Source organism: Oncorhynchus clarkii, chromosome 6, assembly GCF_045791955.1.
Source record: "Oncorhynchus clarkii lewisi isolate Uvic-CL-2024 chromosome 6, UVic_Ocla_1.0, whole genome shotgun sequence".
Taxonomy (NCBI): Eukaryota; Metazoa; Chordata; class Actinopteri; order Salmoniformes; family Salmonidae; genus Oncorhynchus; species Oncorhynchus clarkii.
The window spans coordinates 24,078,056-24,100,702 of NC_092152.1; the positions used below are offsets into that span (position 1 = coordinate 24,078,056).

Sequence of the window (22,647 nt, forward strand, 5' to 3'; positions counted from 1 at the left end):
GTTCTAAGTATTTCAGATCACTTTAAACATACCCTTGGGCATTCTTGCTTGTTATCATAAGTTACATTTACCACCTTAGAATTAAGTATATACTTAGACCCCATATAAGAGGATTATAATAACATGGAAATATAGAATAGGTGCCAAAATTACAGTCCCACATGTTTTCAAGAGCCTCTACTCAGGAGGCTATATGGTGCCGTACTGGGGCCCACAGGCAAAACCCAAGACTGAAAACATTAACAGACATAATAATAACATTGTTTAACGGCAGCCTCTGTTTGGAATGGTTGGGAATGCATGAGTGTGGGGAATATTTACAAGGGCACCTGAGACACGCAATGTCTGGATAGAGTAAGGGTCTGGAAGTAAGTGCAGTGTAAGCACAACTTTCCACTGTACATACAGTATGTAAACATAGACATATGGTGTATAACCAATGTAATACCAATGTTGTACAGAGGCTGATACAGGTAACTACGTACTGATATGGAAGGAATGACATCAACGTGTAGAGCTTCCCTTTTGACAGTTGAAGATGAGAACTCCAAATGGAAAAACACTGGGATGATTCAATGATCAGACCTGACTGAACCCCTTCCTGAGCGAGGCTCCTCACACAACCACTCATGTTTTCCCTGGGTGAGATGAATTACATTTTTACTTCACCCTGCATTGAAAAGCTCACCTGCTGGGCCTATTACAAGGTCTCCATACACATGTTTGACCTCTGCCATTTCATTTAACCTGAGTCAACCTGTTATGCTCCATCAAACATGGGAATCGGATACCTCAGAAACACAGGTGCCTTTTGCTTTGCACTATGCCAACCCCCTGTTCCTGAACACATAGAGCCATGGGAGATGGGAGAAAGTCACCCGCATCGCATGAATCAGCCACTGTGACAGGGGTCTGTTAGGTCGAAAGATCACACAGAGGATCACAAGTCTCTCTTTTACTGCTCCTTCTCCCCATTTCTATTAGCGGAGGACAAGAAAGGACGGATGCATTTCTAAAAGCGTATATTTCTGTTGATGAGGAGATAAATCTGATCATTGCTGAAGAGCACAGAAAGGGTCTTCTTGATGTCCCCTTTGAGATGTAAATGACACTGAAAGAGGGGCAGGTGTCCACTGCTGAGAGGGAGTGTGTGAGTTGGTGGAGAGGTGGGTGCACGGATTCCTAAACTATTAACAAACATACCTCTAGCAGGTTAGACCACAAATCAAGAGCAAGAGGCAATACAAACGAGACCATTAACAAATCTTGGTACTCTTCAGCAAGGTTTCGCAAGGCCACATGCAACCAACCAAACAGACATTATCAACTGTTGTGAAATCATGCACAATAGTGTACTCAGTATTTTTCAAAATTTTGGGCAATCAGTGCCAAATAAAACAATGGCATACAAGCAATTCAAATTCTTTGGTAACTTCTAAATCTTGACTTGCATTTATTTGTTCATTTTTCACAGAAAAAGACCAATACAAATGGTTAAAATGATTATTGCTAACTGACCTCGGGGACTTAAAAATTACCTGCTGCTCGGAGACACCGGTAGTTTACCTAATTGTCTGATCTTCGATTGGGTTTTTTGGGGGCGCAAATGTAGCAACTTGCGTTGAACTCGTTTTTCAAAGGGGAAAAGTGTTGCTATTCACTCCAATTATCTCACAAAACCGCCTGTAAGTAGTCACCTTGGATGACCTCACCTTGAGTAGGTTACAACGTCGCCGAAAAGAGGAACGCTAAAATAAAATGGACAGAGGTCAAATATTTCCTTAATTGTGTTTAAAAAATATTTTTTAAACTATTGTCACACGTGTTGTTTTACATGGCGTTTTAGCAGACTTTTTTCTTCAAAACATTTAGAATCACAAGTGGGGAAGACAAGTAGGGGTCTTTTACAGCTCTACTGCTCCCTCTGCTGCTATAAAGTAAACTCACACCACAAAGCTACTTTATTAGTAGGCTTTTGCCTATTCACTACTATACAAAATAATAACACATTTCCAATACGCAAACGCAATGTCAGCTGTTGTTGATCAAAGTGATTTTATTTGTAAAAACAAAAATTACAATATGAAACAACTTCTGAGATAAATACATATTTGTTGATAGTTGACAACTTTAAACATCTGCTATCTGAGCAGCTAACCGATCGCTGCAGCTGTACATAGTCCATCAGTAAATAGCCCACCCAATTTACCTACCTCATCCCCATACTGTTCTTATTTATTTACTTTTCTGCTCTTTTCCACACCAGTATCTCTACATGCACATGACCATCTGATCATTCATTACTCCAGTGTTAATCTGCAAAATTATAATTAGTTGCCTACCTCCTCATGCCGTTTGCACACAATGTATATAGACTCTTTTTTTCTACTGTGTTATTGACTTGTTTATTGTTTACTCCATGTGTAACTCTGTGTTGTTGTCTGTTCACACTGCTATGCTTTATCTTGGCCAGGTCGCAGTTGTAAATGAGAACTTGTTCTCAACTAGCCTACCTGGTTAAATAAAAGTGAAATAAAAAATAAATAAAAACATAGAAATACCAAAGGCCTCTCTGAATAAACAAAATTAAAACCATTGTGCTGAGAAGACATTAATATTTTTAGGGAAGAAAGCATTGCATATGTTTGCTTTTTAAACTGTAAAGTTAGTGTCAAGATTGTCTAGCTAAAATATAGATTCAGTTTCTACCATGATTTATGGCTAATGGTGGATTATGATCATCAAATATGGATGTGTACACACACACAAAAAAAATGTTTATTTACAAAATGACATTTTACAAATTAGTCTTATATACACATTTTAAGCATTAAATTAAACTAGAATTGCTGCAAAATGGGAAATATGTGATACAGGCCACTATACACTTTGGGTGGAGAAAGGCTATGTGGCTCCCGAGTGGCGCAGTGTTCCAAGCACTGCATCTCAGTGCTAGAGGCCTCACTACAGACCCAGGTTCGATTCCAGGCTGTATCACAACCGGCCATGATTGGGAGTCCCATATGGCAGCGCACAATTGGCCCAGCGTCGTCCGGGTTAGGCTGTCATTGTAAATAAGAATTTGTTCTTAATGGTCTTGCCAGGTTAAATAAAAAAATAAAATATGTTTTTGTTTACTTGACCTCCATTCACCTTTTATTGCTTTTTAGTGAGGTCTTAAGAGGTGACCTGTACAACAAACATGCAGCATTCAGTGGAATGATATATTGTAGCAATAATAAGTGTTGTGCATCGATTACGTCTTAATCTCTACTGAATAATTTCCTAAAGTGCCTACAACATAATAGTTAAAAACCTTTGACACATCTGACTGCAAACCTTGAGTTGTCTCTAAACTTGAAAAAAAGGCTTTGGTCAACAGACTGTCCATTATTTTCCCAAAGCAAAGGCCGGATCTTTATCCCAACAGGCCTCATGATTTTCCCAAATTAATATAACATTTTTAAATGGAAAGGCTTCAACGTTATCCCAAAAGATGAAAACTCAAAGATATCCCAAAAGTAATCCCTTCACCTAAGCATCCATAAGCATCCATAGTAACAGGCAATGGATCAATCCGATGATCCTTATCACATTGTTATTTGGTTTTGATCACCATATATCTGGACCTGTCACTCAGTGTAGCAATAAGCTGATCCATGTCTTTACAGAGCCACACTACATGACCAAAAGTATGTGGACACCTGATTGTCGAACATTTCATTACAAAATCACAGACATGAATATGGAGTTGGTCCCCCCTTTGCTGCTATAACATCATCCACTCTTCTGGGAAGGCTTTCCACTAGATGTTGGAACATTGCTGCACGGACTTGCTTCCATTCTGCCACAAGAGCATAAGTGAGGTCGGGCACTGATGTTGGGCGATTAGACCTGGCTCGCAGTCGGCGTTCCAATTAGTCTCAAAGGTGTTCGATGGGGTTGAGGTCAGAGCTCTGTACAGGTCAGTCAAGTTCTTCCACACCGATCTCGACAAACAATTTTTGTATGGACTTCACTTTGTGCCTGGGGCACTGCCATTCTGAAACAGGAAGCCTTCCCCAAACTGTTGCCACAAAGTTGGAAGCAAAGAATTGCCTAGAATGTTCCGTTAAGATTTCCCTTCACTGGAACTAAGGGGCCTAGTCCCAATCATGAAAAACAGCACCAGACCATTATTCCTCCTCCACCAAACTTTACAGTTGGCACAATGCATTGGGGTAGGTAGCGTTCTCCTGGCATCCGCCAAACCCAGATTCGTCTGTTGGACTGCCCGATGGTGAAGCGTGATTCATCCCTCCAGAGAATGCGTTTCCACTGCTCCAGAGTCTAATGGCGGCGAGCTTTACACCACTCCAGGAGAAGCTTGGCATTGAGAATGGTGATCTTAGACTTGTGTGCGGCTGCTCGGCCATGGAAACCCATTTCATGAAGCTCCTGACGAATCATTCTTGTGCTGACGTTGCTTCCAGAGATAGTTTGGAACTCAGTAGTGAGTGTTGCAGCCGAGGACAGACGATTTTTACGCGCTACGTGCTTTAGCGGTCCCGTCCTGTGAGCTTGTTTGGCCTACCACTTCATGGCTGAGCAGTTGTTGCTCCTAGACATTTCCACTTCACAATAACAGCACATACAGTTGACCAGGGCAGCTCTAGCAGGGCAGAAATTTGACCAACTGACTTGTTGGAAAGTTGGCATCCCATGACGGCGCCATATTGAAAGTCACTGAGCTCTTCATTAAGGCCATTCTGCTGCCAATGTATGTCTTTGGAGATTGCATGGCGGTGTGCTCAATTTTATACACCTGTCAATAACGGATGTGGTTGGAATGTCTGAATCCACTAATTTGAAGGCGTGTCCACATACACTATATACACAAAAGTATCTAGCCAGCAAGGTCCACATCACATGCAGAGGAGCAGAGGTTAGCAATATACAGCCGGGCCGTTCCACAAAGAGTGCCTTTTGCGTCCCATTGATATTTTAAGTAGAAATTGTGCACCAATATTGAATTTTAACCGTGTGTTATATTAAATGAAGTGCCCTTTAATAAAGACCACATAGTTAATTAAATAAATTCAGCATTTTGACATGCTCCTCCGTGCACCGTCTGACTTCTAGGAAGATTTTTTAACCCACTTAACCCTAACATTTTCACCATCATTCTAAAGTTATTTTGTTGCTTTGACAAAGTCATTTTGAAGATTCACAAGGGTATTTAAGATTAAATCACCAACCTTGTTACAGTCAACCCTGTTACTTTATTTGGCACTTAGTCTTTTTATTATTATTATTTAACCTCGAGAGGGTAAAAGAAAAGTGCTTTTTATGACAATGTTAAAATTAGGTGAAATCAAATTAGGTTGACCAAGTTACACTTTCAAAAGGCACCGAATTGGTGGAACAATCCAGCTAACTGCTATGAAATATGAACATGCATGAATATTGTACATGTAGCATGCAAGACAAACAAGACATATAGGCTTTTAAGAAACCCAAGGGCAGGAATGTGTCAAATCATTGTGAGGAATGTCCAGTCCTCTCTCCTTCTTGCATACCTTACATGAGTTAAATGCTACATAGTAACTGGAATTGCCTGGCACAGTGAGGCTTTGTGTCTGGTCTCCAGACATCAGGTCCATTACCACCTGGCAGGGACAATAGATAGCCACAGGCCATGGAGGTCGAAGATTTATACACAAGTTGTACAAGGCACATGTCATATGTCACCTTTTACTGTATAGTAAAACAAGCTTGCAATTTCCTTTGAAAGTATGGAATTGACATGTAATGAGTGTAAATTCGAGACAAGAGTGCTCGGAGTTCCTTTTTAGGAAGGGGAAGTTAGCATCTGGGATAACAGAATATACAGGAAAACACACCAAGACTGCTCTCTGGTGGAGAAGGATGGAAGCTCTTTACTTATCGATAAGGCCAACTGGGAATTTGACTCAACCAACCTGACTTGAAACAATATTTACCCAGCTCTTTCTTAAGCATTATTCAAAATGAAATGGCAAGTGTTTACATTAAATTTAAAAAGTATCAATAGTAGTATAGCTTAGTTCAAAAAAAGTTAATATTTCCAATTTCTATTACCTACAAACCACAGGTGGTTGGGAGATTTGAATGAATATATATATATATATATTTTTTTAAATACTCCCATTTTGTGCGATTGAAGGCAGATTGATTTAATCAAGTCTCTTGTTAAACCCTAGAATCAGATAGTCTATTAGGTGATGATTGTTTTATGTATACAACTACACAACCAATAAATCAGTAGCATGTCTCCCTTGCACAAAGAACACTATCTCCCTTGCACATCACTAACAGTCAGAGTTAAGAAGCATGAAGAGGTAACATAAGGATGAAAGTATTATAACACTTGGCAGTGATGCATTAGTGTATGCTGCTGACTGTGTGCTTGCTCTAGGCAATACGGTGTCTTAAAAGCAGGCAGAATAAAAATGAAAAATATATGAAAAATATACAATTGTCGCCCATAGTTGGGCTGCAGTGACATTGGCCATGGTACACCCAGTTGCTGGTATATGGCTGAGCTGTGCTAGTGCCTGATAAAGAGACAGAGGGCTTGGTTGGCATGCAGAGGGCCTGAGAGTGAGTGAGCGAGTGAATGAGAACTGTCCAGGATAAAACAGGGGTTGTTCCAGTTCTTCTCTCACTCACCATTAGGCCCAGTTTCACACATGCAGTTCCACCTTCTGCCTACAGCGAGAGCTACAGGTATGTGTCCTGATGATCTGCCTCTGTGCTACTCAGGCTCTGTCTGGACATCTGGAGGGGCGACTCTTTGAGAAGAGACTGGTCGTTAAAGACTGGTTGGTCGTTGAGGGCTGGTTGGTCATTAAGGGCTGGTTGGTCATTAAGGGCTGGTTGTTGGGGTAGGTGAGAGTCTTTAGGTGTGTTTGGGAGGTGTGTGTCATTGACGAGGGGCTTCTGTACTGGTGAGTCTCTCAGAGTAGGCTGAGGATCTCTGAGTGAAAGCTGAGGCAGAGGATATCTGAGTGGAAGCTTAGGGTCACCAGGTAAATTATAAGGGTTGGGGATCTCCGTGACAGGAGGGGTTTTCTTCATACTTCCTTTCTTAATGCTCTTCTTCTCCTCTTTGCCCTTCTTCTCTCCCTTCTGCAGCGGAGGGGCAGGCAGGGGCGACTCGACGATGATGGTGGGGTTCTGACGAAGGTCCTGGCGACTGGGAGGCTCCGAGGCCATGATAGCCCTGGCACCGTGCATTCTGGGAGGAGATTTCCAGTGCAGCTCACCGCGGTTCTTCCTCCAGCGCTTCAGCTGAACATGGTGCTCGCTCTCAATGTCCCGCTCTGAGATGGGCACATCCAGAACCTGAGGGAGGAGAAGAAAGAGAGAGAGGTTACTGCTGGTCACTGATAGATTATAGGCATGCAGTACACTGGGAAATTTATGTACGAAAATACTCAATTGGTTTAGGCTATCTTATAGGAAATGTGATTCAAAAAGTATAGTGCTAATGGCCAAGAGGAGAAAAGGTTTGTTAGGTGGTGAGACATTCCAGTCCTTATCTTAACCTTGTTAGTAAATGTCAAACTGCCTGAGGCTAAAGGAGCTTCATAGTCACTCACAGTGAGGATGGTCAACACTATCAGAGAGGCTATTGTCAAAGTGAAGAGACACCCACACAAAGCCAGAGAGGGACTAGACACTGACCCGTCAGAACTGTGAATCACTTTAACTTCCACTCTGAACTCTACATTTCCACTGTATTACTACATTTCTGAACAGCCATTGTTCTCTTTAGCCAGGCACAGATGATATTTCCACTCTGGGTGAAATAGGGGTGTCATTCTAATCGCTATCTAACCGGACTAAGCAGCTAGATGTATACCAGTGTGCTTGAAGACGATACTTCTCCGGTGTTTATTATTGTGTAAGTCCTGTGTATCTCTATAGTCGTTGAATCCCTGCTAGTGAAGCCCTTACCTCCCGGGCGAGGAAGCCCTTACCTCCCGGGCGAGGAAGCCCTTACCTCCCGGACGAGGAAGCCCTTACCTCCCGGACGAGGAAGCCCTCCTGCATGTAGCGTGGCTCTATGGCCCTCAGCAGCTCCATGGTCTCATACTGGCCCTGACACGCATTCAGCTTCTCACGGGTACCCAGCATGCACTTCAGCAGCACCAGGCCCACCCGGAAAATTATCTTTACACCTGGGGGAGGGGTAATAGGTCACACAGTCACTAACTGGACATGAGGGATGATTCCAGAGTTTAACATCCACAATTGCAAGCATCACCGGAACTTTACTGATCATCTCAATGGGTGATCAACAATAGTGCCGATCACCAGTGTATAAATTGGAGGTTGTAACTGAATGAATCCAAGACAGATGTTTGTGTGGGAGTTTCTGCAACTAACGAACCGTCACAGAGGAACATGTCCCAGACACGGAGAACTGAGGCCCAGGGCAGGGTGCGGGAGAAGGCACACATGAACCACTCTGTCATGTAGAGAATGGGCTCTATTTTATGTTTCTCCAGGTGGCGGTAGGTTATGGGGGAGACACGCCGCGTCAAAGCATACAGGATCTCTCCATCTAACTGGATGGCCTCCTGCAGGGACAGATGAGAGAGAGAAGTACATAGTTTCATACTGACAAGAGAACAAAACACATCTTGTGTGGTCTACCTTACTCTATGGGCCTTATCTTGTAGTGCATTAGTGAAGGGTACATGTCTTACCAGCCCTGCACTGTAGTATCCAGGGAGGTACTTCTCACAAATTTGGACCAGCCCCCAGAATGCATCCTGTGGAAAAACATACAGATGATGGTGTTAGGAAATTGTGACTGGAACCATACCTTTAGAGGGAAACAACTAAAGCACAAAGTTACGGCAGGCTAGCTATAGGTGTAGCGTACATAAACAATTCCATTGTAACTAGGGTCACAAAAGGAAGGAAGCTGGTCGAGAGCACTATTCACTTAGCTAAACCACAGGTCAGGGAGTCATTGTGAGAGAACCACAGCACAAGAAGCACAGGGTTCACCTCAGCAGGCATGTGCATGAGCAGCACAGCAGCAATGGGGGCCTGGGCTTGACAGTAGCCTTCCTCTGGCCTGTACAGCGTGTAGGCCTTCAGAACACGGAACAGGTCCTTCTGTCTGTGTGGGTAAACAAACACACACACAAACCCATGAACACAGCAATGAACACACACAAGGACAAAGGTCAGACAAGACTAAATGTCAAACATTAGTCCCTGAGTGAGGATAAACGATCCTATTGTGTGAGACAACTAACCCGTGGCCCCCTCGTGATACAAACATCTCATGGAAGGGGAACTGTCTGTGCAGGTCTTTCTCAATCACATCCAGCTCTTTTGGGTCTCCAGCCTGACTGTCCAGCTCCTGAAACAACACTAGGGAGAATCAACCTCAGTCCCACACAGGAAAAACAAACAGAGCGCGTGAGCAAGAGAAAGAACATAACCAACCTCGAACTTCCCCCGGTTCTGTTCCCTCTTCACTTTTCCTCCTGACAGGTAGAGCCAAGCACGGCCTCGCAGTGAGGGAGGGATTCCTTTCTGGCACCGCAGTCTCACCTGTTAAAGAGACAGAAAAATGTATTTATTACCAACCAAAGATTGTTCCAAAGATTGTAAAAAATCCAGCTGCATTACAAGAGAGTTGTTATACTAGAGCATTATAGAGTCAGTATCGTTGACTGAACTGGAGGGACCCTGTAATCATGGAAACAAAACAAGCCGTTGGACCTATACAATACTCTATGCATTCAGTTGAATAACTCATTCACACTTCTACTCAGTCCATTTCTTTTTACAGAGATCATAAGCTACTGCCACTCTTTCCAGAAGAGTATGAACAGCCATTGGAGGAAGTCATGGAACAGCAAAGTAGAGAAGGGGAAACAGAGACACTATGACTCCCGAGTGAACTCTGGGATCAACCAGCATAGCAGCCAGAGGAAACATTGCTTACTGATCATTTTTGTGTTTATTTAAGTGCGTGCACTTCAGTGCGTTTCATGTGGTAATACCCTTAACCAAGGCATACTTGAGAACAAGCTAGTCGCTGTCAAACCTGCAATCTCCACCCTAACTTTGTTACAGGGATGGGTCATGTGATGTTACCCCCACCCAGAGTCTTGCTCGGTCACGTGTTCCAACATGGAGTCGGTGAGGGAAATAAAGGGATGGGTTGTGTTATGCCCTGCTGCTGACTCATGGAATTGCGATTAGGCTGAAGTTTAATAGTTAACGTTAGACACACGGATAGAACTGGCTAGGCAACTTGAGATGGAAACCAACCAGCCTGAGAAGCCAAAGCCCTGAACAACCTCCATGAAGGAAACTATCCAAAGCTTTACACTTCTTCCAACCATTAAAGTTTACTGGGGAAGAAACAAGTCAGTGTCTGACATGCAGGTTAATCACTGGCTTGTCTGAATTATTAGGGAACACAAACAGTGTTGTTGTTCTAACAGTAACTGTGCTGTAGCAGCCATTACAATACAGCCCAAACCCCCAACATGCCTGGATAGAGGATGGAATGGAAGCAATACTTAGATTTACAAAACCAGGGCAGAGTGCTATCAAGATGCAAGAACTAACTAGGCCCTGGTTGGCTAATAACATAATAAGGAGTTGCCACATACTGTGCAAGAACTTACTTAGGATCGTTTAAGGAATAATTAAGACCACCAGATGGTAAGAGACAGTGTCCCAACAGTCTAGACACGGCAACAAATTAAGTTGTGTCAGCCCTATGAATGTTCCAACTCTCAGCAACTCTGACCTTTTTGTGTCTCTTGACCATCCATTTGTCCCAGTTGCTCAGCATGTCTAGCCACTTGACCTCTCGCTGCCTCAGCACCTCTGGAGGGACATCCTGAGCCCTGAGGGAGAGACAGAAGAACATGTTAGAACTTCCTAAATCTAAGCAAAATGATAGAATTCATTTTATAAAAATCTGTTATAGCTTTCTAGAGTTTGAAATTGTTTTATAAAAAAAAAAGTGTAGAACTAGAATGCAAATAAACAGGTTTTGAAGCATTAAAGATAAGAAATTCAGCGTGAGGAAAGGGTAAAACAGGTATCTGGGAGGCATTTGATTTTCCCTCTACGTACACAGGCAGGGTGGGCCTTGTGCAGAACCAGAAAAGAGATTAGGTAATGCTATAATGTGGGAAGTTTGGCTCCATGCCTCTATCCAAGAAATGGAACTGAGCATGAGAAAATATATAGGCCTAACGTTTTCTTATAGCTTGGCTTGATGGCGCTCAAGCAGCATGTAATCATCAGCACAAACAACCTTGTAATCATGGGATATAAGAAGTCTTCAAAGAGAGGCCTTTAAATTTGGACAACCCTCTTTCCTCTTAAAGCCAGAATCCTTAGTTGCTGGATCCACTTTTTCTCTTCTGAATGATTGATCTATATCCATTGATTGTTGAAGAATATAACATAAATGCCTCATGTGCTCAGTTCAACTGTAGTACCTCATCAGAACACAAAATTGATTACCAAAATTTTAGTAAACAAAGTCAAATGTAAACAAGAACTGTTTAGCTTCAAAGCCTGGTAAAAACAGAGCTATGGATACAAGGACTGGACATGATATCACATGTATTGTCTATGAATTTGAGAGCGGTTACATTTCTCCAGCCCCATCTCTTCCCTTTTCAGAAAAATGGGGGTGGGAAACTCTTTCCTATTGTTTCAATTAAGGATTCTAGCAGTAATTCTATTCACTCCAATCCCCAAAGCTAAGATACAAATATTTATCTTCCTTTGCCAGTTTGCCTACCACCTTACACAAATGAAAATAAATAGACTCTGCTGTACTTAAGTAGAATTTTGTTCATCACATAGAAATCTTAATTTAAAAAAATCTTTGTCTCCCACTTCCTATAAAACCCTGAGCCAGAAGAGGCACTCCAACAATGGGGCACCAGAGATGTTGCACAAGGCCAGCCAACACTACAGAACACAGGAAGCTCCCAGACAGATTGTGCAAGCACTAATTTCACTCATTCCTTCCATTTGCAGTGTGCTACACTGCAGGGCATGGACATAAGCACAAGAACAAAGACTTCTCAAAATTAGAGAGACTTACCTCTTGTTGCCTCTGGCAAAACCATAAAAGAGGAAATTGGAATAAAATACATAATATTGTTGACATATTCAATTATTTGGAAGGAGAAGGGTGCATTGAGAAAATCAATGTGTAATCAATGCATATCCCAGTTGCAGTACTCTAACTATGCACCCTAAGATTTAAACTTAATGTAAGCCTACTATTAAAAGAAAAGAGACAAGTCAGTCATGAAAAACATGTGCTGAACCAAGTGTAAAAGGAAGAATGTGCTCAGGAAAACAAAGCCTGGTGTCCCTCCAATCATGACAGGGAGCATTTGAGTCCCCATGCTGTCAGCTGCATAGTCCAAAAGTTAATATGACGTCAGTGTCCATAAGGCATTGTGATTCAAAGACACCACAAAAGAGGGAGATGAACAGGAAAGGAGACTAAGATGATAAAGCTGGTCAGTGTCGCCCTTCACACCTAAAGGTTTATTCTCAGTTCCCCCTTTCAGGGTGTTCGGTTCTTATCATCCTAGGCAAGACCAAACACTGTATGTAAACAATCAGGGGCCTTCCCAGAACTTCAGCACAGACTGGTGGCTTCAAGGGAGGGTCTCTGCTTACAGAGACTTTATGCTAGTCCGCAGTTTGAGTAAATTGGTTCACATATCTTAAAATAGTACAGGGTATTTAAACAACTTAGTTAGAGAAATAAGTCACATTCGGTAAGAACAGTGCGTTTATGCCAAGTACACCCCAAATGGCATGCCTTTTTTCATAGATGGGACTAGAGAAGAGACAACCCTTTAAAAACACACATTTGATGTAGTCACATTTCACACACCCAATTAACTATAGGAGTGTGCAAGCTTACAAATTATATGGGACAATGTGAGCAGAACACCAACGTTACTTACGATTCTTCTGAATACTGTTGCGCCCCTCCAATAAATCCATATTTATCAGTGTGCCTGTCGTTGGTAAAGCCGTTCATCTCGGAGTCTGAGCCAAGGGAGCTCTCGTCGTCCATATGACTGCTACTAATGGTCCTAATACTTCTCGAGTCGGCCGACTGGCGACCATTCTCTATTTTAGCCATGATTCTCTCAATAATACATATATTTCTTTGGCACTGTCACAACCAACAGTATGTAACCAGGCGAACGTTTACAAACAAAACTAATGCCATGGAATACGTAGCTAGCTAACGATAGCTGTCAGGACTAGCTAGCGTCTGGTATGTAGCTAGCTAGCTAATTCATCTAGTTATTAACAAAATTCGTAACTGAGCGAGCGAAATGTTAGTAAACACCGCACGTTTTCCCGTGTGATGTTGACGTCCAAGCCTTTTCAGACAGTAACATCAGCTAGCTGCCGTGTGTGCGTTAATGATCGTAAACGAATCTGGCTAGCCTAGCTAGCTTGTAATGTGGCGATGAATTAGTTAGCTAGAAAGTTAGCCAGCTAGCTAACTAGGTAGCACAATTCACCACAAATGTGCATTTGTTGGTTATGTCATGTTGGTGAAGCAAGCTAAAAGACAGTTTGTGTCGTTCCTTCCTTCCTCTTGGTCCATGTATTCTGTTTCCTTGTCAAGGCAAGTTGAGAAGTTCGGATGTCCTGCCTGCGCTCTCATCTAGCGCAGTGGTTGCAACTTGCTTTCCCCATTGGTAGTCACATCAGCTGCCTCACTCTCTTGAACATCTGCTTACTCAATATTTTGAGCTGCATATCCCAGTTGCACACCATGACAGTATGCCCCATTCAAAATACTGAACCCACTCAAATGACATAATGGTGACATTTTATTACTTTATTTGATGGACTGACATGGGCTGGAAAATCTGGACAGAAACCACCTCCATGCATACAATCCCCTTAAACAATACAATTAACATTTAGAAAAGAATCAAGGCTTAAAATACGAAACCAAAACTAATTATAGGTTATTTATAGACTACGCCTCAAGCATTCTTTACAATTGGTATGACCAACAAAGGACATAAATCATTTGAAAGAGCTGCTCTGATAAAGTTGCTCATTTACCCCCATTTTTCTGACATTATAATAATTACTTGGGGGTAAATTACAAAATGTCGCAAACTGGCTGTGTATGGCAGAGAAACCTGTTGGGGGGATGTTCACTTCTTTCTCCCACCTCTCTCCTTCAGTGCCAGGTGTATGACTGAACCGTTGTTCATGTTGTAGTAGGCCAGCGAGTTGGAATCTTTGATGAAAATTCCCTGTAATAGAAGTGATAGATGTAAATGACTCCAATGATAACCAGTCATGTCAGTTTACATTTACACATACAATTATTTAAATGGAAACAACAATGCTTACCTCATACTGTAGCTTTTGTTTTCCAGCTGGCATGCCAGTGGCTTCATGGATTTTGACTTTAATAACAGATACCTGTGGTGAGATAGAATGGGAAGTTCAGAAATGTGAAATATTCCAGAAAATTTGACTTCATGGATGTGCACTCATGAGAATATATACTGTATTGGTAAAAGGGAGAGTGGAATGGTAGGTGAACTACTAACATACCTGATCTGTGAGTGGAACAGTGAAGTTGAGCGCTTGTCCACTTAGCTTCCATTCCGTCTTGTCCTGCATGTTGGGAACTTGTACTTTGACCGACACCGAACCCTATAAAATAATATACAGTAGAATAACCCTTACATGTCAATATACAGAACTACCAACAGCAAGCATAGAATGACCAACATGGCATATAAAAATACAGCCGTGGATCATTCACACTACCGCATTTTGCCATTAGTCCATGATATTTAATAGGCCAACAAACCTTGTATATGCGGAGGAAATCCTCCTCTGGTATAAGGTTGTCCTCTGTCTTCATCTTCTTGGTGGCAGGCTCATCATCATGGCGTGGGGGTGGGTGGGAAGGTGGCTGAGGGTCAGGGCGGGGGGGCTGCGGGACAGGAGGGGCAGGGACAAATGCTGGACAGGAAAGAAGATTAAAGTCAGTCAATATATCAATAACATGCTTAAAAATAGTAAATAAAGTAATTTGTTGCACTGCATATTTCTGAAGTCATCCATTGGATTTCAAAGTATTTAACACTGTGGGAATAGTATAGCAATGGATCTCTTACAAGTTGGTACCACCATGGGGGGTGGTCTGGGGGCCATCATGTGAGGTGGTTGGGGCATGGGTACCACGTTGATGCGGGGAGCATGCATCATGGGAGGCATGGGTGTTAGAACCTGCCCTGGGGCCAGGCGCATCTGCACAGGGGCCATGGGGGGCCGTGGAATCACAGGCACAGCTGACAGGAGAGTGGTGCGTACAGGGGGCAGCATCTGCATGATTCACAAGGAAGAATAGACAGTCAACCTTATATATTGACAAATTCATGTTACATAAAATAAATGATTTAACACTTCTATTGAACAAGAAAGCAACTTGCGGAAGGAGGGGCCCGAGCCATTGTGTTCATTGGAGGGCTGGGTTTGGGCAGAAGGGGGGCAGAGGAGATGAGGGGTGATTGATGATGATGGTAAAGCTCAGGCTTGCTCGGTCCAATCTTCTCTTTGCTTTCATCCTCCTGCACCAGTCCCTTGGCCTTGTGAATGGCCTCAATCTGCTCCTGTAGGGTGATGTTGGCCTGTGCTGCTTGCTGAGTACGTGCCATGCTGCCAGAGTGCCCATCCCAGGTCACCTAAGAAAGGAAGGTGCGTTAAGTAAAAACTCTGACCACATAATGACAACTAAATTAAGTTAGAGATTATAACCTAATGACTAGTAATCGATTCCTCTTAGACATTTATTTTACACAAAAAGAAAACAAATGGCTATTCCCTCTCCACTTGCACTCACCTTCTCCTCAGGCTTCTGGATCTCCTCTTCTCCAATCTTCTTACCGATGGCTGTCTCCTCCACGCCAAAGATATCAGTACGCCTCTCAGCCAACTGTTTCAGGCTGCTCTCAATGTCCATGCCAGGGGCGTAAACCTCGTCCTCGATTTGCCTCTCTCTGATGCCCCGGTCCCTCTGCTCCAGCCAGCGGGGATCCAGTAGCCCAATGCGCATGTGCTCCTGCATCTTACTGGCTTGGATCCTCTCACCCGTGATGGGAGAGATGAGGTACTCATCCAGAGTCTTGGCTGGAGGCTGTGGCTTGGAGGCTACAGGGCAAGAAAAATGTATCAAATGTAAGGGCAAATGAAGAACATGCATGTATTTTCCTGACCTTTATTATCATACATGATATTAAAACATCTAGCATAAGGGGTGTTTAGGTCCTGATGATGGAATCTCTCTCACCTTTGGGGTCATAGTCCTTGCGGATAATGACCTGGTCTGGAGTAGGGGGCAGTGGGGGTGGCATGGGGTTGTCTGGGGGCAATGGTGCCTTGCCATCTTCCTCATCATCAGAACCCTGGGCAGAAGGCATCAAAGACTCATGTGACTCTACATTGATTACACTATTTCCTAATAATAGTAATATTACATTCATGTTCAATCAGTAACTCTGTTAAGGAGTAATAAGCTGTTAATGACATCCTACTGTTGTGTGTGTATACTGAAACAGGTCTGTCTACTAACCTCATCCATGTCTTGCAGCTGTGTGTCCTGATCAGGCTGTGTGGGACGCCCATCATCCCGCTCCTCCCGCTCATCGTCCTCCTCATCCTCACTTTCAACCTCCATCTCCACCTCCTCACTCTCTCCAAACTTGTCATAACGCTCCTGGGTCAGGATGCGAGCTCCCAGCTCCTCAGGTGTGGTGGGTGGGGGGAAGTGGCCTGTTGGAATACAAGTCATAACACCATCATTACAAAACTAGTGACACAGGCGGTGGAAAACAGTCTCTCAGGAACCGAAAATGAACTATCTATTCATATTAATTTGTCTGGCTGACAGTTCATTTCTCTACCTTGTTCATTAGGCTGAAAGTCCACGGTCTCCACCACTACAAAGTCATGCCAGTCAATTTGGGCGTAGGACACACGTTCTTTCTCCCGCTCCTCCTCCTCCTTCTTCCTTTCACGCTCCTGGAACTTCGCCCATTCAACACGGTACCTCACCTGTTGGTAAAGCCATGCGATAAACTGTTAATGCATGGAATTATAGACTATGGCCATTTTAAGAGCTTATGGTCTGTAAACCCTACATCAAAGCTTCAAGGACATACCTGGTCCAGCACCTCCCTGGGGTTCTCAGACTCTCTTTTCAGCTTTATCAGAAGTCCCTTGGGAGGGATCAGAATCTAGGTGGGAAAAGACCCAAGACAAACACAGGTGGGCATCACAACACAACCAGCTGAAGACATGTTATCCTACAAACAAGCCAAATTATTATATGATGGGCGGCAGGTAGCCTAGTGGTTAGAGCGTTGGACTTGTATCCGAAAGGTTGCAAGATCGAATCCCCGAGCTGACAAGGTAAAAATATGTCGTTCTGCTCCTGAACAAGGTAGTTAACCCACTGTTTCCTAGGCCGTCATTGAAAATAGGAATTTGTTCTTAACTGACTTGCCAAGTTAAATAAAGGTAAAAAAAAATAAAAATAAAATGTAATGATATATTTCAACAAGGTATATGCCACAATCAATAATAATTGGTATGACGCTGTACCTTAGTGTACTGCTCCACCAGCTTGGTGAAGTAGTTGAAGAGGCTGTGTTGAGGTCGCAGGAAGTCAAACTGGTAGTTTCGCTGTTCTTTCTGCATGAGCTGTGTGAGGAACTGGCGCCCGTTGCGAGCAACAAACTGCGCGGTCAGCTTGACAACATCCAGGTCAAATGCTGAGATTGAAGGAGGGTCAGCAATGAACTCAAACTCAGGTGGAGGCTCCTTTGGCACCACTGTCTCATGAATCACTTGAGCCTGCACCTACCGGTAAAGGAAACCATAACTTAGAATAGCTCTTTTTAGGCATCAATCATGTCTTACACTTTACAGTGAACAAATGACAATCAGTGATTTATAAATCGATAGATAAAAAACCAGCGAATGCCTAGGAAGGCACACCTTTTGAGGAAGCTGCTGTGAGTTCTGCAGGGCCTGCTGCTGCATGACCTTTGGTACGGCCGCAGACGGCTCCTGGCCCTTGCCCTCCTTGAATTCATTGACTTTGTGGCGGTAGTAAGCATGGTATGGGTCGTTGGGGTTCAGGAAGTTAAACTTTGGGTTGTTGATCTCATTCTGACGGATCCTTGCCTCGAACTCTGGTCCATTCCTGAGAATTAATGGAAGGAAAAGGATGCATGACCATTGCAATACGAGGTCATACAATTTTATAAAAACACGACTGAGAATAAGACTGAAAAACCAACCTGGCTACAAAACTGGCAGTCTTGTCGACGATGTTTCGGACCTCAGGAGGTGGATAGATGATCCCAACTATGGGTTTCGTTGCTGGGGTTTCCTCTGTTGACTCATCTGCCTGTTGAAACAATATATAAATGCAGAAATTACCTGTCTCGTGAGGCTTTACAAACATTATCATGTTGAGGCTTCCTAGGCTACCTGGCTTATTAGAGAGATGTATATATAATGAGATGATCATGTCTCCAATCTAAACATGAGTCATTGTCCCAAAGGCGGGCAACAAACTTAGGTCCAAAATAAGCCCATAGAAAACACATTAGGCTTATTTTAGACAGATTTTGGCGAGAGGTTCACCCCTTCCTTTCTGCTGCCTTGCACAGGTCGGCTGATCCAGCAGCAGGAAAGGTAAGTGATTTTATCACAGCATATGCATTGGTGTAAAGTACTTAAGTAAAAATAATTTAAGTACTACTTCAGTAGTTTTTTGGGGTATATGTACTTTACCATTTATATTTGACAACTACTCCACTACATTCCTAAAGAAAATTATGTACTTTTTACTCCATACATTTTCCCTGACACCTAAAAGTACTCGTTACATTTTGAATGCTAAAGCAGGACAGAATTATGGCTCCTGTCATATAACGCGTTGTCATCCCTACTGCCTCTGATCTTGCGGACTCACGAAACACAAATACTGTGTTAGCAAATGATGTCTGATTGTTGGAGTGTTCCGACAGAGATGGCCGCCTCACTTCACGTTCCTAGGAAACTATGCAGTATTTAGTTTTTTTAAGTGTTATTTCTTACATTGGTACCCCATGTAATCTTAGGTTTCATTACATAGTCAGGAGGAACTACTGAATATAAGAGCAACGTTAACTCACCATCATTACGACCAGGAATACGACTTTCCCGAAGCGGATCCTGTGTTTTGCCCACCACCCAGGACAACGGATCGGATCCCAGCCGGTGAACCAAAACAATGTCGCCGTAAAAGGGACAAACAAAGCGGTCTTCTGGTCAGGCTCCGGAGACGGGCATATCGCGCACCACTCCCTAGCATACTACCCGCCAATGCCCAGTCTCTTGACAACAAGGTTGATGAAATCCGAGCAAGGGTAGCATTCCAGAGAGACATCAGAGACTGTAACGTTCTTTGCTTCAAGGAAACATGGCTCACTCAAGACACGCTATCGGAGTCGGTACAGCCAAGTGGTTTCTTCACGCATCGCGCCGACAGAAACAAGCATCTTTCTGGTAAGAAGAAGGGCGGGGGGGGTATGCCTTATGATTAAAGAGACATGGTGTGATCATAACAACATACAGGAACTCAAATCCTTCTGTTCACCTGACTTAGAATTCCTTACAATCAAATGTCGACCGCATTATCTACCAAGAGAATTCTCTTCGATAATAATCACAGCCTCATATATTCCCCCCCAAGCAGACACATCGATGGCCCTGAACTAACTTTATTTGACTCTATGTAAACTGGAAATCACATATCCTGAGGCTGCATTCATTGTACTAGGGATTTTAACAAGGCTAATCTGAAAACAAGACTCCCTAAATTCTATCAGCATATCGATTGTGCTACCAGGGCTGGTAAAACCCTGGATCATTGTTATTCTAACTTCCGCGGCGCATATAAGGCCCTCCCCCACACTCCTTTTGGAAAAATGGCCCACGACTCCATTTCGTTGCTCCCAGCCTATAGACAGAGACTAAAGCTGATCCTCAACACTGGGGCCCCACAAGGGTGCGTTCTGAGCCCTCTTCTGTACTCCCTGTTCACCCACGACTGCGTGGCCATGCACGCCTCCAACTCAATCATCAAGTTTGCGGACGACACTACAGTGGTAGGCTTGATTACCAACATTGACGAGACGGCCAACAGGGAGGAGGTGAGGGCCCTCAGAGTGTGATGTCAGGAAAATAACCTCACACTCAACGTCAACAAAACAAAGGAGATGATCGTGGACTTCAGGAAACAGCAGAGGGAGCACCCCCCTATCCACATCGACGGGACAGTAGTGGAGAGGGTAGAAAGTTTTAAGTTCCTCGGCGTACACATCACGGACAAACTGAATTGGTCCACCCACACAGACAGCGTGGTGAAGAAGGCGCAGCAGCGCCTCTTCAACCTCAGGAGGCTGAAGAAATTTGGCTTGTCACCAAAAGCACTCAAACTTTTTACAGATAAACAATCGAAAGCATCCTGTCGGGCTGTATCACTGCCCGGTATGGCAACTGTTCCGCCCACAACCGTAAGGCTCTCCAGAGGGTAGTGAGGTCTGCACAACGCATCACAGAGGGCAAACTACCTGCCCTCCAGGACACCTACACCACCGATGTCACAGGAAGGCCATAAAAATCATCAAGGACAACAACCACCCGAGCCCCTGCCTGTTCACCCCGCTATCACCCAGAAGGCGATGTCAGTACAGGTGCATCAAAGCAGGGACCGAGAGACTGAAAAACAGCTTCTATCTCAAGGCCATCAGACTGTTAAACAGCCACCACTAACATTGAGTGGCTGCTGACAACATACTGACTCAACTCCAGCCACTTTAATGATGGAAAATTGATGTAAAAAAATGTATCACTAGCCACTTTAAACAATGCCACTTAATATAATGTTTACATACCCTACATTACTCATCTCATATGTATATACTGTACTCGATACCATCTACTGCATCTTGCCTATGCCGTTCTGTACCATCACTCATTCATATATCTTTATGTACATATTCTTTATCCCTTTACACTTGTGTGTATAAAGTAGTTGTAGTGGAACCATGTGTATGTGACAAATACAATTTGATTTGCCCCTGTCTGTAATAAAAAAAATAACATGCAAATGGTGCCGTCTGGTTTGCTTAATATAAGGAATTTCATGTATAGCATTTACTTTTACTGAAGTATGACAATTGAGAACTATGTCTACCACTGTACTTGAGTACATTTAAAACCAGATACTTTTAGACTTTTACTCCAAGCAGTATTTTACTGAGTAACTTTCACTTGAGTCATTTTCTGTTAAGGTACCTTTACTTTTACTCAATTGACAATTGAGTACTTTTTCCACTACTGAGCATATGAACATCATATCAATCTGTTGTTTCACTAGCTCTACACAGAATGCAATAATATTTAATGTAAGTAGATTAACTAGACAATACAGTGTTTTTTACAGTGATTGTAATATTTCTATATTTCTATATTTCTATAAAAGCCTTCGTGTATTTTAATTACATTTATAATATCGCAGGAGGTGCATTAGAGGTGCATGCGCACTTGCTAAAAAACAATACTTTAGATAAACAATAGATTATTTCCAGACAAGGCAACCGAAAAAATGCCTTGTCTGGAAATAATCTATTGTATATATCTATTGTATATATATAAAACAATAAAACAAATATATATATATATATATATATATATATATATATATATATATATATATATATATATATATATATATTTGTTTTACTTTTTGGAAGTACCAGCCGGGACGTCAGTAGTTGCTCAGCAAAACTCTTTGTAAGTACCGAACGTATTTTTACATTATTAAGCTTGAAAAGCTGGTGAATGGCAAATTGAATGACTGCTTGCTGGGATTGGAGAACGTCTCCTGTTAAACTCATCTACTGCTGTTCATACCAGTACCATTCTTAGTACAATTTGTGTAAACTCATCCGGTGTACATGCTTATTGATTCCATTCGGATTACTGTTAGTGCTATTTGGGTTGTTGATTAGCTAACGTAGCTAGATTAGTGCAGACGTTTCTTGATCTTTATTTATTTAGTATTATTTTTGTGTACTCGATTGACATTGTAATGCATTGTTAGGAGCAGTAACATAAGCATTACGCGGTTCCCGCTATAACATCTGCTAAATTGTGTATGCGACCAATACACTTTGATTTGATAAAGATAGATTGAATGTACCAGATCTTACCCTGTTGTTGGGCTCCAGTTGAACCATTTGTACAGGCCCAGGCGGCATGGCTGCGCTAATTCCTTGCGTGGTTTATCTGTTAAAACGTAAAAAGTGAGGTTCGTTCTCTTCACAATTACACTACTTGTTGTGGTACTATAGCTTTGTCTAGAAACTGATTTAATTGCACAAAACTATTTCCAAATAGGACCGTTGTTCGTCAGTTGACCTGCCTGGAATGGAGGTATTTTACTTCCGGAAACACATCTAAGCATTATGGGATTTGCAGTTCTACTAC

General features: G+C 42.7%; 2 protein-coding genes across 3 annotated transcripts; both read right to left on the reverse strand.

Annotated features, from left to right (window-relative positions):
• Positions 1-2,042: 2,042 nt before the first annotated feature.
• Positions 2,043-13,749, reverse strand: LOC139410844 (TBC1 domain family member 10A-like). Its single transcript, XM_071156415.1, has 9 exons — positions 13,014-13,749; positions 10,811-10,910; positions 9,490-9,597; positions 9,297-9,403; positions 9,043-9,157; positions 8,736-8,801; positions 8,417-8,606; positions 8,050-8,204; positions 2,043-7,365 (listed from the first exon to the last, which is right to left on the reverse strand). The coding sequence occupies exons 1-9, from the start codon at positions 13,193-13,195 to the stop codon at positions 6,742-6,744; spliced, it is 1,647 nt and encodes a 548-aa protein (XP_071012516.1). The 5' UTR covers positions 13,196-13,749; the 3' UTR covers positions 2,043-6,741.
• Positions 13,750-13,888: 139 nt separating this feature from the next.
• Positions 13,889-22,613, reverse strand: LOC139410845 (splicing factor 3A subunit 1-like). Of its 2 annotated transcripts, none has more exons than XM_071156416.1 (15): positions 22,371-22,613; positions 18,405-18,514; positions 18,100-18,307; positions 17,704-17,961; positions 17,262-17,336; positions 17,004-17,154; positions 16,673-16,872; positions 16,391-16,505; positions 15,944-16,251; positions 15,534-15,785; positions 15,219-15,426; positions 14,909-15,063; positions 14,647-14,748; positions 14,440-14,511; positions 13,889-14,339 (listed from the first exon to the last, which is right to left on the reverse strand). In XM_071156416.1, exons 1-15 carry the CDS (start codon positions 22,416-22,418, stop codon positions 14,238-14,240), a joined length of 2,364 nt encoding a protein of 787 aa, XP_071012517.1. In that variant the 5' UTR covers positions 22,419-22,613; the 3' UTR covers positions 13,889-14,237. The 2 variants fall into 2 exon arrangements, with proteins under 2 accessions (XP_071012517.1, XP_071012519.1); XM_071156418.1 differs by having other exon boundaries at positions 17,704-17,955; positions 22,371-22,612.
• Between the last annotated feature and the right edge of the window lie 34 nt (positions 22,614-22,647).

Bases quoted from the DNA above. Each gene is read 5' to 3' on its own strand.
- LOC139410844 (XM_071156415.1), bottom strand. From the start codon at position 13,195: ATGGCTAAAATAGAGAATGGTCGCCAGTCGGCCGACTCGAGAAGTATT. The intron at 10,911-13,013 runs GTAAGTAACGTT...TCTCTCCCTCAG, and splicing joins CAACAGTATTCAGAAGAATC to GGCTCAGGATGTCCCTCCAG. The intron at 7,366-8,049 runs GTAAGGGCTTCC...CTCCTCCCTCAG, and splicing joins AGGGCTTCCTCGTCCGGGAG to GTTCTGGATGTGCCCATCTC.
- LOC139410845 (XM_071156416.1), bottom strand. From the start codon at position 22,418: ATGCCGCCTGGGCCTGTACAAATGGTTCAACTGGAGCCCAACAACAGG. The intron at 17,155-17,261 runs GTATGTCCTTGA...CTTTACCAACAG, and splicing joins CCAGGGAGGTGCTGGACCAG to GTGAGGTACCGTGTTGAATG. The intron at 16,252-16,390 runs GTGAGAGAGATT...CTTGCCCTGTAG, and splicing joins CAAGGACTATGACCCCAAAG to CCTCCAAGCCACAGCCTCCA.